This window comes from Impatiens glandulifera, chromosome 1 (assembly GCF_907164915.1).
Source record: "Impatiens glandulifera chromosome 1, dImpGla2.1, whole genome shotgun sequence".
Taxonomy (NCBI): Eukaryota; Viridiplantae; Streptophyta; class Magnoliopsida; order Ericales; family Balsaminaceae; genus Impatiens; species Impatiens glandulifera.
The window spans coordinates 8,990,400-9,008,730 of NC_061862.1; the positions used below are offsets into that span (position 1 = coordinate 8,990,400).

Here is an 18,331-nt window from a genome sequence, read left to right on the forward strand (position 1 = left end):
ACAAAAAGCTTGGCAGCATCTCGCACCACCTCATCTAAAGAATAAATAATTTTTTTTTTGAAAATTAAGGAGAACTAGCATTACACCACACAACTATAACCTTCCGCTTCAACTCTTGAGTGCTTCCAAAAGAATAAATATTTTAAAGGGAGCTATTTTTAGAAATCTTTGTTCTACTAGAGGCCAGTTCAACATATTATGGTTTAATGGTCTTCTGAAAAGGCCCAAGATCTGCAAGACTTAAGGCAGGCACCCAATAAGCTGCATTTTTTTACAAGGGCTATGGAGAAAATCCATTCTGAAGACATAAGAAGACACTAGGCTAGGACCAACTTAGAACAACCTGAAAAAAAGGTTCTATCTTAGCAAATTCTATCTTGGGTGTATTCCCTCTTCTCCCACTTAATTCTTCTAGTTAGATTTAAAATGTTATGTTCTGCAATAGAATAAGGGAAATTAAGTGTTGATGTTCATGAATCCATATTTAGATGCTCAGACCTAAATCTATACTCTTAAAGTAGAATATTTACCATCAATTAAATCTAAATATTACACTTTGATGGTAACAAATTGTGCAGACGAAATTTCTGAAAACATTGAATGATTTAAAGTCCATTTTAGGTAAGATTTCCTAACTCGTCAAGAGTAAGTAGCTGTATATGACATCCCTCTGTCTTCTTTTGACTACTTTCCATCTGGAAACTTAACAAAGGAAAAAAACAATTTATTTCAATCTCCATTCTTAGAATCTGATCTTTTCATCATCATCATCTGATCATTTGCAATCCTCTCAATTCTCAAATGGCTGGTAAATAGCTGCAACCTTGACTTGATCAACTCATATGACAAATAATCTTGTCCTTTTTCTAAATATTAATTCTGTCATTTTTCTGTTTTTGACAAAAAAAATCTTTATTCCCTCTTCATTACAGGAATGTGGCTGTTAGCTAGTTGCTGAGTGATCAAATATATAAGCACCCACCCAATCTATATGAGGTCACTTCATTATTGCAATTTATTTATTTGATGTGTATCTCATTTAATTAACATCTTTACAACAGACACACATACTTTAAATTGAATTTAAGAAGACAGAAAAAAATAGGAGGGATGTATTTGAAAATAGGAAGTAATTGGTATGAGAGAATCAAAAAACGAAAAAAGAGAGAGGATAGGGACCCATGCAGATGGGCAAAAACATTCTTAGAGACCTAGAAATTTGAAATGCACAAGTACATGAGATTTCCTATGATGGTGACAAGTGATTCGAGAGAATATCATAATAAAGGGACACTGATGTTTCCTGAGTCATTTTACTAAAGTTGTTGGCACATGATGTAACTGTTGTCTATGTCTTACCACACATTTACTCTACTTTTACTATTACTATTTGCTTTTTCTTCCTCTTATATTATATTGAAACAAGTAAATTAAAGATCAATGTACATTGTAGAGGTGTTTTTCTTTTCTTTTCTTTTTAACCAGTTAATCTATGGAGGATCCTGCCTAGCAAAACAAACTACTTCAATCTAATGCTTTTCAATCGAATCTGAGATCTTAATATATATATATATATAGTAAACCTTTTATATATCCAGGGTGGGTAATTAGATTATAGAGGTCCTTATCTATATATTGTTGTAAACCCAAGAAAAAAATAAAAAGGCTAAAAATGTCCCCACCATTGCAGCCTGCGTCTGCAAAGCAGCTAGCAGCTGCCAGAACTTTATATTTAATTTGAAATTAGACATGGCAATTTGGTAATTTAATCATCCATTTGAGCAGAGAAGAACATGCATGGTCCCTACATGATATCTCAGCTCATGTGTTATTAATATGCCTGGCCATTCTCTACTCCTCCTCCTCCTTCCCTCCCATATATCTTCTTCTTCTTCTTCTTTGAAGAGAGCAGTACCCACCATGAAGCTCAAAACCCCAATTCACTCATTCATCTTCTCCCACATATGTCGCCTTGCCCGGGCGCTGTCGAAAGCCAAGTCCATTACTGTCCAGATAATCAAGGACATGCAGTTGGTCCATCATTTCATGGAGCCACTCTTGTTGAAGAAGAGCAAGAAGAAGACTAAGCTCTTCTTGGGCTCGTTTAGGATGCACTATAATTGGTGCTCCTCTCAAGTGTTACCCATGCCCTCTCCATCTCCAGTCTTATACTACGATTCCACCACGTGGGATTCCAACTCCGAGGAATCCCCGGAGCTATCAGGTTACCTCAATTGGCTCGAGCTCGAAAAGAAGGGATGTGACAAGTACTCAACGAACGATATTGATCATCAACAGGATGATGTTGACAGACTTGCTGACGCGTTCATCGCGAGTTGCCATGAGAAGTTCAGGTTGGAGAAGCAGGAATCATACAGAAGATTTCAGGAAATGATGGCAAGAAGTGTGTGATAGATTGTGATACTTTTTTTCTTTCTTTTCTTGAATGAAGGTTAATATGGGTATTTCTTTGTTAAAAAATCTCTAGTTTTTGTTTTTCATGAAGAATTGTACTTGATGATGGGGGGTTAGTTGGTTGTTGATATTTGTGCAAATTCAGAAATTCTTCACTTTTGTGGCATGTTTATTAATTCCAACAACTTATAAAAAAATTGATGGGGTTGTTTTCAATCTTCATGAACAGCTTAAAGCCCTAATTAATCTTAATTATTATATGCATGCAGGGACTGACTTATAAGTATTTGTTAACCCATGCATATTAAAGTGATTATTCATGTTGTTGTTATGATTATTAGCTCACTAAAGTTTGTTTTTATAATTTTCTTAATTAAATTTCAAATTATAACTTGGGGGTAATTACTAGTCAAAAGATACTTTTTTATATATTGAATAGGACTTTTGGTTTGTCTTTTCTTTATTGATTTATTTGCTAGGAATTTGTGTTTTCTTTATAATATGAGAGAGAGTAGAGAAAGAATAGGCTTTTAGAATAGTTCTTCAAAGGTGAAAAAGTGTTGGGCCTTGTTTGGTTGTGGGTTTTTAAAAAACCAAGAGAGAGAAAAATTGGATGATGGATGATGATTTTGAGAAAATAATGATTATTTTTGATAAAAAGACTTAAAGGGTATTGATATATATAAATAAAATAAAAAATAATAATTTAAAATAAAGGTTATTTTTGTATTTTGATTAATGATATGAGTGAAGTGATTGATTGAAAAATGGATTTTTCAAATAACTTAAAGAGAACAAGACTTTGGTAATTTTGAAATTTTGAAATGTTATTACTGTAGGACAATTTGGTCCATTCTTCATATTTTGGAAATTACGAGGGCATTTTGGTCCATCAATCCTTCATGTATATTAAGGAAAGAAAGGTGAATATTATGGATTACCCACAATAACAAATCTTTCTTTACTTCATTTACTTTGCTTTTTTTTTCTTTATTTCGCATATAGTGTAATATTTAAATAATTGTCTTCCTAATAAAAAATAAAAATAAATGTGTGTTTCTAACAAAAGAAAATAGAAACTTTTAAAAAAGAAAATAAATTTTGCCCTATTTTACTTCTAAATTCTAGTTCAATATTAATTTACTAATAGTCCATTATTGAATGTCTCCAAGATAATTCAAATATATAAATTAATAATTTATTTTTTAAATTACAAAAATTAGTATAACACCAAAGTCATGATTTATTCATTTAAATTTAAAATATTTTTTTATAAAATTGAATTCATGACATTTTATCTCTATTGATAATATTTTTATTTTCATTTTAGTATTAAAATATTATATTTATTTATTATTTTAATTTTTTATTAAATGAATTAAAATAAAAACAAAAATTGCATATAAGTTACCATCCTGTACAATTTGGTTACTCATTTTTTGTAATTTTTAACAACATACTGCAATATCAATTCAAATGTAGAGACGAAGTAAAAAATTTGAATTAAGAGACTTAAAACTAATGTAAAATAAAATTCAAAATTCATGCACTTAATAAAATCAAATCCAATATAAAATATATGCAGTTTATAATAATAACAGTTACTATAAACTAATATGAATTTATTATTATTTTTAAAATATTAAAATATATAAAAATTTGGTGGGTTATATTTTAACATTATACATCCCTAAATAGATGGTCTAGTTATGTAAATGAACAAAGTTGTTTTTAAGTTATTCGAAAAAGTTCTTATGCGTTCGAGCTTGTTCGTTATCATTAAGGTTCGAGCTCGTTTAAAAGTTTGAAAATTTAAAACTGAGTTATGATAGAACTTTTAGATATTCGGTTCATCGGCTCGCGAACATGTTTGTTTAGCTTGTTTAATATTTATTAATAAATTAATATTTAATAACCCTAAAATTGGTGAAGGTCTACCCTGACACGAAGCCTTATTCTAGCCTATGTGGTAAATAAGCTCTTAACGAGGTTGAGCAACTTGTGAACCCAATTAAATAAATGAGTCGAACTCTAATATAAAAATTCAAACCGAGCTCGAAACAAATTAGAAGTCAAATATATGATAAACGAGCCGAACTCGAATTGTAACGGTTCGATTTGGCTCGACTCGTTTAAACCCAAGCTTCGTCCATGTTATTGTAAATACTATAGGTTACAAAGAAAAACATGTTTTGTTGAGCTTCTTGACATAAATTGACCGATATACAGATAGAGTTACAAAGATGAAATGTCATTATCAACTTATAAAATGATATATGTTGTTGATAATCACGATGATAACATATACACATATGGCCAACGCATTGAGAAGGACGTCCTGGAATTTTGGTAAAATGTCCAAGTTACATTTTACTATTTTATTTATTTGTTGATACAATAATATTAAACTTATAGTTGACGTATCAAGATCAAACAAATTAAATATTGAAAAGTTCTTCTTAGTATAAAAAAAGACCAATGACTTAAAGAAAACCCTAAAATAATCGCCAAAATTGCATAACTTCTCAGACCATATGTTTTTCTTCCACGACCATTGGAGCTCAAAAACACAAGATTCTAATTAAACTATTTTTTGGCCAATAGAATATCCCAAAACCAATTTGAATTATTCAATAAGGTTGGCTACTATGACCTGAGACAATTAATTATATATAATTTCCCGGCATTAACATTTAATTAAAATCTTAAATCACTGTCAATATGGATATTTTTTAAATCTTATATCAATATCAAGCCTATTTTCAATTACAAACAAGCGCATCTTATATTTATTTTTTTATAAATTTGTAATTAAATTAAAATCCAGATTAAAATAAACAAATATATAGTTAGCTTGATCACCACGTTCAATATGACTTCCGCATTGACAGGATTTATAAAAAGAAATCTCACTTTTGGAATAATATAATTAGCTTAACCAAATTTTATTTATTATATATATATTTGAATTTAATTAGGAAAGTTAAGAAACTCCCATTCCATTTCCAATCCCAAGTCATCACTCCATTTATTAAACATTCAATAAATAAAAAATTATATAATATAAATAAAAGTGGTTTAAACATTACACCAAAAACATTATAGGAACACAATTATTCACAATGTCATCAAATATAAACACAAAGATATTAACTATTTGAGGAGTAAAATAAAAAACATAAATAAAAAATGTTCACAAATGAACAAATAAAAATAACATAAAATCTAACGTTAACGAACTCGAAACTTTTAAAAAAAATCAATGAGTTTAACAACCACCTCCACCAGTTTTTCAGAAATGATCTATCAATATCGTCATAATAATAACGTTGTTGGAGTAATTGCATCGGTCGACCACAATCATTGAACGTCATATTGTTCCTTTCGAGCCAAATAGTCTACCAAAAAATAATCGAGATAATGACTCGTCGGCTACATTCAACCGGGCTCGCAGTTTCAATCCAAATATCTTAATAACTGACGATTGACCACTCAATTAAATTATGTTCAAATATATGCTCCAAATTGCAGCCACTCTTTTGCAATGTAGAAGCAAGTAATGTGTCATCTCCGTCTCTTCGTAACAAATTTTGTAACGACTAGCAATAATGCACTATTTTTCATTCATCTATTATCTTTCAAGATCCATCGTTCATTACACTCAATCTAAAATCGAATTTTTGTAAGGAATTTAGAATCTCATAACTTCTCTCATATGCAGTCATAAGGGACAATCTCCGCAAATAAATGTAAGAAGGACCAACATTAAAGAAATTCATATATTGTCAACACAAAATATCACATGAAAAAAGAATCGTCATCTTCCGCCTCACTAAGAGCAACATTCTTCCATGTTATAAGAGAACATCCACTATTCTAGCCTAGTAACAATAAGATATGGATATTAACCTAAGTTTTTGGGTTTGAGCCCGTCAGGCGGTAAGTTTTACGTTTGGTTAAATGGTTAAGTGTGTTTGCGGGCTACATACTTAATCCGTTTTCCATTTCTGTGTGCATTTCTTAAACCAACCGTGGATTCCTCATGACCATCGTGTGTTAACTTTGAGCAAATTGTTGTAAATTCAATTTCAGATCTTTTGCTCCTTTTACCATTTTCGGGTCTTTTTAATTAATGACGTGAGCCATTTCTCAAAAAAAAAATTGCCTCTCCGATTCTACTCGTGGAACTATTCAAACATGTCCTTGACCGAAACATTTCTACGTCGCGACCGAAACTAGGGTTGAATGGAAATGCAAGACTTTTGACACTTCACACAATATTGTTCCAAAAGTTGATCGATGAGCCGTCACATACTGAGAATCTGATCGCCCACGAAAATATTTCGAAATAAAGATGTCTCCCAAACACTACATCAAGCGGTTGAGGGTAGCTTTGGTTTACCATCCAAATAATTGTACTGAAACTTAACTAAAATACTTATCTGGTATATCATCTTAAGACAAATTTTTTTAATTGAAAGCATTATAGATGTTTAAATAATTATTAGAAATTTTATTTTGAAAAGCAAAAACCATTTATATTTAAAGAATATGAAATATAAAATGATACATGTTTTGAAATTATGATTTATGATAGCATATAATATAATACATTTGACCAAATTAAAAACATATATATATATATATAATATATAATATTATCATAATATAATATAAAATGATACATGTTGATTATGATAGCGCACAATTTGGCAAAAAAATATTGATAAGGATCTAAAAGTTTGATAAGTTATTTACGTTGATATTATTTAAATAAAAGGTTGTGGGTATGGTCGGTCTATTTTATTCCATAAAATAATACAATTTGAACTCAACACCAATATTAATATTAATTTGAAACTATAATTATTTTTAATTATCTGGCTGAGAGATATTAAGAAACTTGTAAGCTGTTACCTCATCATGTGAACATTTGTGTGAGGTAATATCGTGATTTTCATTAATTTTAATTTCTTTTGATTAAATAATAATAATAATTATTATTATTATAATAATAATAATTATAATAATAATAATTATAATAATAATAATAATAATAATTATAATAATAATAATTATAATAATTATAATAATAATAATAATTACAATAATAATAATTATAATAATAATAATAATAATTATAATAATAATAATTATAATAATAATAATTAATAATAATAATTAATAATAATAATTAATAATAATAATTAATAATAATAATAATTATTATAATTATAATAACTATAATAATAATTATAATTATTATAATTATAATTATAATTATTATAATTATAATTATTATTATTATAATTATAATTATTATAATAATAATAATTATAATAATTATAATAATTATAATAATAATTATAATTATAATAATAATAATTATAATAATTATAATTATTATTATAATAATTATAATTATAATAGTAATTATTATTATAATAATTATAATTATAATAGTAATTATTATTATAATAATTATAATAATTATTATAATAATTATAATAATAATTATAATAATTATAATAATAATTATAATAATAATAATAATAATAAAATCTACCATGAATACATTCAACAAATCAAACAAATCTACTTACATATTGATTTCTCATGTTCCTTTCTATGTTGAATCAAACAAATCTACTTACATATTGATTTCTCATGTTCCTTTCTGCATTGAAGTCAACCTATGGAGGTCTTTGTGCTCCCTCCTCGTCAGATGATTCAAAATTATTATTAAGTCCATCATCAACCATGTTTCCATCTAACACTTTAGCAAAAATGTGATCAAGCCCACCTTATGCACATGCTCATGATCAACATTTTGACTATTATTTTTTTTCTTACATTCTTTTTTATATTTCACACTCTAATGGACCACCACCCTGAACTTGAGTCACTATTTCAGTTAGTTGGGTATGTTGGGATACCATGAGATGAAGTATCATTTAATGCAAGAACAATAACAACATCGAACAATTGCGGAAACGAAAGAACGCATACACAAGACATTTGCACCCATGAAATACATAGCCAAACAAAACATCATTAAAGAAACAAAGCATTACCGAATCGGACTATACATCTTCTTCCATTGGGATTGGGCATCCCCTGGATAAGTTAAATTGACTTTCCCTCTAAATTTGGAACTGTACGCGTTTTTTTCGTTTCCCTAAAATTTACCTCGTCAATAAGGGCAGTTTGTTCTATCCGAAAATTATCGACCTCATGCCTTACATTTCTCATATGATCTCACGATAGGAGACGATAAATTTTTATGGTAGCTTCGATCTGTGCATTGTTTTAAAGATTCGTGAATTAAGGCAAGCCATGTTAAAGAACACATTGACTTATATTCCTCTGCATCTCGTAAAAAGTGGAAAGGGATGAAAAACAAAAAATAGAGTTCTCTAACATAGGCCTTTTGAATTAGCCCATACAAGTTTTATGGTTAATTGACTTTAGAGTCGCCACTTTAGTTTTCTTCTCAAAGAAAAACTAAAGAAAAGAAAATCAGAGATTCATTTTAAGAGTGTAGTGTTTGGTTATGTATTAGGAAAGGGCTTACAACGCTATGTCCTATACGCCTTTCATCACAAACCGTTTCTACTCCTAAGTAATTGACAAGTTGATGTTTGAAGGATTGTTATATTCTTGTTCTGAGTTCAGAACTCTTTTGCTTATGTGAGAAAATCTTAATCATTTTGTAAAGGGCTAATCCTATTCATGAGACATTTAGAATGTTAAAGCAATAAAGAGCATGGGGCACGATTCTCGAGAAAAAAAATGATCACGATTGAGGAGAATGAGGATTCAGGTCAAAAATTATAAATTTATTCTTTTGAAATGAAGAAACAAGAATAAATTCATCAAAAATCCTGAATATTTTACTTTTGAAATTTTCAGAGTTGAGAAAAATCATGAATACAACACATTAAAACGATTTATTTTCAAAAATGATTCTCAAAATTTTTGATATTCCACCCGATAGTCAAAAATCTTTTTAGAAACTCATAGGAATCGATTGTGGAGTTTTTAGAGTTATTGAACTCCAGATATGACACTACAAAGATTGACGTTTTTTTAAACGGATCTAAAAAATTCTAAATATTTTTATGGGCATTAAAAATATTTGTATGAAGCTAAATTTTTAATTTCATGATTTTGGACTCATGAAACTCAAGTTATATATAGTTTCTTGAAATTTCGGATTTTTTCATACAGGGCCTAAAAATTCCATAAAAAAATTATCTTTGAAGAAAATAATATTTTTGAATTTTTTTGAAAAACTTGAATAATTTTGAAAAATGTTTGGACGATTGAATCTTCATTTAAGTGTTGTTTGTTAAAATCTGGAAACAGACATGATTTTAAAAATTATTTAATTTTAGATTTTTAAAATTTGTGATTAAAATTAAATTTAATGAGACTTTGGGGATTCAATTAAAAGGACATAAAATGTTCATGAGCCACTTTAATTTTAAATTAATAAATTACTTTGAAATTAAACTATCCAGGTCATTTTAAACCAACTCGGAAAGTCGGAGGAAGCCAAAAATAAAAAAAAATAAAAAACAAAATAGGCTTCATCTTCTTCCTTGCCCGTTTCCAGCTTTCAACAGCTCCCCCGAGGACGTCTGAAGACGTTCATCATCTGAAGATGGAGCAGCACATGTCACTTTGGAGTCTTTCGCCTTCGTCGTTGTTCGGCCATTGCTTGAGAGCCTCAAACTCCAATATTAAAGAACGGAAAGTAGATCTTATCCCCGATTTTCCTTCGAATTTTCTGGCGGATCTTCGTTCGGTGTCACCATCGCCTCGGAACCACGGAGCTTACCGTCGTAGAGAATCGTCTACTTACTAGAATAGAATGCAGATGAATCAAAAGAAGATTCCCTACTAATCTGAACGGAGCAGACGACAATTACCCAGGGGCGGAGCCACCCCACCTAAATTAAAATCCTAAAAGACAAAATTTTATAAATGTGTTTGACATGTACCTCTTAGCCCAGTTGGCTATGTAACTGAAATGTGAATATGAGGTCAGGTGATCAAATTCTGGCCTTACCTTTAATTTATCTAATTATACATTATTTTTTATTTATTTCATTTTTTATTTATTTCAATATAATTAATAATACAAATTATTTAGAGTGTTTTATATTTCTTAATTTTAAACTATTTCAAAAATTTATAAGAAAATATAAATTAATATTAATAAACAAGTTAAAATAAATAATTTGATATCCCTACTCAAAAACTTAACAAATCTCCTAGAATTGATGTTGATGTAAGTTCTCTTAAATTTGATCTAACATTACGTATTTCGATATGGAAATATATTCTTTTAATCAAATGGATGAAATTAGACGAGCTTATATCAAGATGGGGTCATATCAACCTATTAAGGATGAGTACCCGCCGACCAAATTTGGAAATCAAAATCGACGGTTCCAAAGTCATTGGTTTAAGAAATTTACTTGGTTATAATACTCTCCTTTGAAAGATGCTGTTTTTTGTTTCCCATGTTTCTTGTTTGAACATAAGCAACCCAAAAAAACCTACATTTACAATAAATGAATTTAAATATTGAAAACGAGTGAATGATGAGGATAAATGCTCTTTTATTATGCATATAGGATATAATATTTCACCACATAATAGGGCAATTGAATATCTTGATAATCTAATGAATATCTTTGTCATATTGACAAAGTACTAAATGCACAGTCTTCAGATAAAAAACAAAATACAAAATAATAGAATACTGCTTACAACAACTATTGAAAGCACTCGGTGGCTCACTTTGCAAACGTCTGCATTGAGAGAGCATTGACGAGTTTCCATCTTCTAATAATCGTGGAAATTTTATTGAAAAAAAAGCGGAACGTAAAAAAGTTAAATCTCTGAGCAAGTTGGAGTCAGCCCCAGGTAATTTTTCATCCTGGTTCCGTCCCTGCAATTACCTATTGTAATTGTCTGCTCGTCGAAGAATCTGCTCAGCCATTGACGTAGGAAGCTTCTCTGCCTTCTGATACTTCGCCCAAGCCTACGCAGCCATGGAGAAATTATCTAGAGCTCACCTGAAGAATCGGTCTGCAACTCCTCCTCCGGCGACTGTAATTTTTTGTTTTCAGCGAAGACAAAGTTAAGATTCGGGGTTAGTCGAGACCTAGACCATTCCTAGTTCTTAACTAAACCTAATTAGGACGTTTAATAGTTAAAGTGAACCAACAATCAACCAAATCTATGAACTATGAATAAACTGTAAGGGTGTGTTTGATGAGGGAGAATTGGAATTGGCATTGGAATTCTAATTCCAATTCCATAAGAATTGGCATTGAATTACAATTCAATTCAATTCCTATTTTTGAAAAAATGATAGAATTGTAATTCAATTCCAATTCCTACGTTTGGGAAATGATAGAATTGTAATTCAATTCTAATTCCAATGTTTGTAAAATAAAATATCGGTTCAAAATGTTAACTTTTAAAATATGTTTTCACGTTTTGGCACGTTTAATACGTTTTTGACATTTTTTCACATTTTCACACGTTTTTTACACGTTTTAACACGTTTTTCACATTTTCACACGTTTTTCACGTTTTCACACGTTTTAACACGTTTTTCACGTCTTTCACACATTTTTCACGTTTTTCAAATGTTTTTCACGTTTTTCACGTTTTCACACATTTTTCACGTTTTCACGTTTTTCACACGTTTTAACACGTTTTTCACGTTTTCACGTTTTTTACACGTTTGAACACGTTTTTTACACGTTTGAACACGTTTATTACACGTTTTCACACGTTTTCACGTTTTTTACACGTTTTAACACGTTTTCACGTTTTACACACATTTTAACACGTTTTTCACGTTTTTCACACATTAATCACGTTTTTCAGACGTTTTCCACACGTTTTCACGTTTTCACATTTTCACACGTTTTTCACATTTTACACGTTTTTCAAACGTTTTAACACGTTTTTCACGTTTTCAAACGTTTTCGCGTTTTTTACACGTTTTAACACGTTTTCATGTTTTTCACACGTTTTAACAAGTTTTTCACGTTTTTCACACATCTTTCATGTTTTTTTACACGTTTTTCACACGTTTTAACACGTTTTTCACACGTTTAACACGTTTTTTACACGTTTTAACAAGTTTTTCACGTTTTTCACACATCTTTCATGTTTTTTTACACGTTTTTCACACGTTTTAACACGTTTTAACACGTCTTTCACGTTTTAACACGTTTTCACGTTTTACACACATTTTAACACGTTTTTCACGTTTTTCACACATTAATCACGTTTTTCAGACGTTTTCCACACGTTTTTCACGTTTTTCACACGTTTTAACACGTTTTTCACGTTCTCAAACGTTTTCGCGTTTTTTATACGTTTTAACACGTTTTTCACACGTTTTAACAAGTTTTTCACATTTTTCACACATCTTTCATGTTTTTTTACACGTTTTAACACGTTTTTCACGTTTTTCACATGTTTAACACGTTTTTTTATACGTTTTAACACGTTTTTCACGTTTTCACACGTTTTCACATTTTTCACACGTTTTTCACATTTTTGGCACATTTAACATGTTTTTGACATTTTTAATATGTTTAACATATTTTTCACACGTTTTGATAGGTTTAAAACGTGTTAAACCTATCAAAAACGTAAAAACGTGTTAAACGTATCAAAAATGTGTTAAATGTGTCAAATAAGTGAAAAACTTGTTAGACGTGCCAAAACGTGAAAAACGTGTTAAACGTGTTAAAACGTGTTAAATGTGTTAAAAATGTGTCAAACGTGTCAAAAACGTAAAAAATATGTGAAACGTGTCAACAACGTGTTAAACGTGTTAAAAACGTTTTAAACGTGTTAAAAACATGAAAACGTGTCAAAAACGTGTTAAACGTTCCAAACATGTGAAAAACTTGTTAAACATGCCAAAACGTGAAAAACTTGTTAAACATGCCAAAACGTGAAAAACGTGTCAAAAATGTGGTCAACGTGTTAAAAACGTAAAAAAAGTGTTAAATGTGTTAAAAATGTGAAAACATGTTAAACGTGTCAAAAACGTAAAAAAATGTGTTAAATGTGTCAAAAACGTGAAAACGTGTTAAACGTGTCAAAAACGTGTTAAAATGTGAAAAACTTGTTAAACGTGTCAAAACGTGTTAAACGTGTCAAAAATGTGGTAAACGTGTCAAAAACGTAAAAAAAATGTGTTAAATGTGTCAAAAACGTGAAAACGTGTTAAACGTGTCAAAACGTGTTAAAACGTGTAAAACGTGTGAAAACGTGTTAAAACGTGTAAAAACGTGTTAAACGTGTGAAAAACGTGTGAAAAACGTGTAAAAAATTGAAAGATGTGTGAAAAACGTGAAAACGTGTTAAAACGTGTAAAAAACTCGAAAACGTTTGTAAATGTGAAAAACGTGTTAAAACGTGTGAAAAACGTGAAAAACGTGTAAAACGTGAAAAACGTGAAAACGTGAAAACATGTGGAAATCGTTTGAAAAACGTGATTAATGTGTGAAAAACGTGTGTAAAACGTGAAAACGTGTAAAAAACATGTTAAAACGTGTGAATAACGTGAAAAACGTGTTAAAACGTGTGAAAAACGTGAAAACGTGAATAATGTGTGAAAACATGAAAAACATGTGAAAAACGTGAAAAACGTGTGAAAGACGTGAAAAACGTGTTAAAACGTGTGAAAACGTGAAAACGTGTTAAAACGTGTGAAAAACGTGAAAAACGTGTGTAAATGTGAAAAAAATGTGGTAAACGTGTCAAAAACGTAAAAAAACGTGTTAAATGTGTCAAAACGTGAAAACGCGTTAAACATGTCAAAAACGTGAAAAAAACGTGTGAAATGTGTCAAAAACGTGAAAATGTGTTAAACGCGTCAAAAACGTGTTAAAAATGTGAAAAACTTGTTAAATGTGCCAAAACGTGCAAAATGTGCCAAAATATAAAAAACGTGTTAAACGTGTTAAAAACGTGAAAATCATGTTAAACGTGTCAAAGACGTAAAAAACGTGTTAAATGTGTCAAAAACGTGTTAAACATGTCAAGGACGTGAAAAATGTGTTAAATGTATCAAAACGTGTTAAACGTGTCAAAAACGTGTTAAACGTGACAAAACGTGTTAAATGTGCCAAAAACGTGAAAATTATGTTAAACGTGTTAGACGTGTCAAGGATGTGAAAAACGTGTCAAATGTGTCAAAAATGTGTCAAACGTGCCAAAAACGTGTTAAACGTGCCAAAAACGTGTTAAACGTGTCAAAATATGAAAATATGTTAAACGTGTAAAAAACGTGTTAAAAACGTGTTTAATGTGTGAAAAACGTGTTAAACATGCCAAAAACATGAAAAATGTGTTAATTTGGAATTACAATTCCGACCTAAAAAGATAGGAATTGAGAACTATCAAATTACACTATATTGAATTCCATTGGAATTCTAATTCCAATTCTTAATATTAAAGTGTCTAACAAATATAAGAATTGGAATTGGACCCTCCAATTCCAATTCCAATGCCAATTCCAGGGTTATCAAACACACCCTAAAATTAATCAACAATATCATTCTTCCAACGAATAGTTGACCGGTAGTGTACAAAATCGACGTCCTAAATAGAAGACGAAGGCGAAGATCAAGGGAAGCTTACCTAAACTACTAAAAGAGAAAGAACGAACAGATGAACAAAGCTCGCCGGACAAATAGCGATCTTCAACGGAATCGCCCTCATGCGTTCTTGATTTGGTATCTCCTCGCGGTCAGTTTCTTCACTTTAAGATTGATCTTCCCTCCCTTCTCTCTAGATGGACTCTCCTTATCGATTTCAGTCTTTGCACACCAAGTGAACTCTTGTACCGATTTGTTCTTCCACGCCAAGGTGAGCTTTGGGCTGACTTCTTCTTCCACACGACAAATGAACTCTTGTACTGATTTGTACTTCCCACGCTAAGATGAACTATGGACTCTCTTTGACTGTTATTTCCTCAACTGCCCAAGAACTAACCGAACTGGCTTAGGCCAAATAACGAACCCCTTTTATATTCCTGTTGAGGTATACATTGGAAATATGTAAAAATATGAAATTCTCTTTTGTTTTCTTTTTTTTTATCTTTTGTGTCCCTTTTGTTTTTATTTAATAGTCTTCCTTTCAACGGGTCGACTCAGTCGGGTTTATAGCCTAATGAATCCGAAATTATTATGGTGGATTTAGAACTCTATAATCTTATTTGTCTTTCGGTATTCTTGCGGTTTCTTTACCCGAGACTTTAAATATCCATAACTTTTGGCTCAGGGCTCCTCATGGAATGAACGAGTAGGCAATCGAAAGGCCTAAGATTCGCTTATAACTCTCACGTTTTGAGTTTTGTCAAATAGAGTTTGTATCGCCAAGGAAATGACTATACCATGACTAGTCTCCACATGCACCAATCTTGTTACGGGCTACCTAGTGTGAGCTACACGTCGAACCACGCGGCCTACTTAGTACCATTGGAAAGCTGGCCCAAAGTTCTTTCCAATGATAGCTTATTCACACAGAACAATCGAGTAAATTGAAAGATATTAATTTTTAAAGTAAAGTCTTCCTTCAGTTAGCTCCTAGAACTCAAACCTGGAGCATATGTTTAATTGCATCGACTAGGAAGGTGTATTAAACGACGAACTATGGATCGAGACCGGTATCATTTGAAAGATATATGGATTATATTTCTAACCTAAGTTAAATCACTCAAATTCGTTAACCACGGCTCAAGTTATGAAGTTTTGAGTGAAGGGGTGTCCAGATTAATCATCACTTAAATACATTCTCTTTATGTTGATAGTTTGCCTAGTTAAGGAATCCTACCACAAAATTGAGCTGAAATATATTTTGTAGAGGACTCATTCCCCTTTCCAATACACCCAAAATAATTGGATTCCGCCAAGTATTGAAGCCGAGGAGAATTTTTGAAGTTTCAAACGTATCCAAGGCTTAATGATACCCAAAGGGTTCAAATGCCCCCTTTTGAATAACTCCTTTTCAAATAATCATTTTCATCACTTTCCACCAAAATTTGAATTTCAAATGGGCAGTCACCCACGATTGACAATTCTTTGACACGGGTTGACTCACTGGTTGACGAGTTGACTCGCTGGTTTGACTCGTTTTTTTCGATTTCTCACCTATTTAAATATTTTATGCACATAATTTCAAACAATAATATTATACTCAAAATTTATAATTTTTTAAAACGAATGATATAAACGTGTTACGAGTTCTAGTAGTCGAGTTGTTATGAAAAATAACGTTTTGACCCATAAATGGTTTCCAAAATGACCATTCAATTAATTTTCCTCAACAACAATATTATATTCAAAGTTCACGATTTTTCGTGCCAATAATTTTGGAGGTATGAGGGCACTCATGACTCGAGTATTTTTGAAATTCGACATTTAGATCATTGTTTTCAGATTTTTTTAGTCGGTTTTCAAAAGACATTTTTATATTTTTGTTCTTCTGGCCTAATAAACAAGAATGAGCGTTATATTAAACCGAGTTATTTATTGGATATCCGGAGTGTAAAAATGAGGTGTCTACAATAACAAATCGAGTTGTCACAAGCCTTTTAGATAGATTCACTACTTCTTCTTGTGAAACATTAGGAGTAAATATGAGGTCGCTCACCTGGATTTGTCATTTGTCTTCTCCGTTGTGCAAGTTCGTCAATGGGAGATGAAGAGGTTGGGAGAGCGGATGGTTCGTCAATGGGATGTTGGAATACTCTCCCTCTCTAACTCTCATAGATTTTTAGATGACTTTTATGTTTATTTGATTTAAGTTTAAATTTTAGGTTTTAGATAAAAACAAAATAGCAAAGGGATAAGATGGTCGTGGTTATTAATAAATAGATATTATATTATTCATTATTATTTGACGAACAACGTTAGTAACAATGTCTTGTCGTTAATTTCTTCGCTATTGACAACTTTTTTATTAGTGTGTTGTCATTTGTTATTTTAGTGTACTTGAATAAATAAACACTTTTAATATTTTTTATAAACAAACCAAATAAAAATGGGAGAAATGTCAATTTTATGCACAAAATTGGATGGAAGTTTCAATTTTGTTTATTAAGTTGTAAAATTGTATTTCGGTATGTAAACTTGACAAAATTTGTCAAACTTATCAATTTAACGGAACAAAAATTAACGATGTTAATTTTGACAACTATATACTTATTAATTTTATTTTTTTAATCCACGTCATTTCTCAAATATTAAATATATAATTTTTTAATCCAAATCACATTGTGAAAATAGTTTTTAGTTCAATGTATTCTTGGAACGATAATCTTTAATTCTTTTCTCCTACTTAAACCTCCAACTCAACTCATCCAAAACCTTCCACCCTTGACATTGACCAAATCTTACTAGTCTCTTTAATACTATGTTGCAATTCATGTTAGGGTCGCAAAACTAAGACTCTTCAAGAGACTTGTTATTGAGATTGAGGCTCTTGAGATTGAGGCTCTAATTTGGACAAGATACGAGGAGTAACTAGAATCAACTAAAAGTTTAAAGAATAATTTAGCAAAGAGAAGAGATAGACTCAGATAGGGAGAATAGAAAAAATTTTAGGGGATAGTCCTTCGTCTTGCAATTTGATTTTTTTTTCGATTTACCGTATATAAGTCTCGGTTAGAATCTATTACTTCGCCAAAGAGTTCACTCCTCTAGTGAAGATGAATATTTTTGTAACTTCCTGCAAAGTTCTCTACACCAATGACTACGGTTACTTTGGAATTTTATACGTGAACTCGTTTGGATCGTGTTTCGTTATTAAAAACGAAATGGGTTTTATTACGTTGAGTCACGGGAATAGTTTATGGTTCAATAAA

At 30.6% G+C, this 18,331-nt stretch overlaps 1 protein-coding gene across 1 annotated transcript; it reads left to right on the forward strand.

Moving 5' to 3' along the window:
- The first annotated feature begins 1,782 nt into the window (after positions 1-1,782).
- On the forward strand, positions 1,783-2,542 carry LOC124922232. The gene has a single exon (XM_047462966.1). It carries the CDS (start codon positions 1,837-1,839, stop codon positions 2,410-2,412), a length of 576 nt encoding a protein of 191 aa, XP_047318922.1. The 5' UTR covers positions 1,783-1,836; the 3' UTR covers positions 2,413-2,542.
- Positions 2,543-18,331: the final 15,789 nt, after the last annotated feature.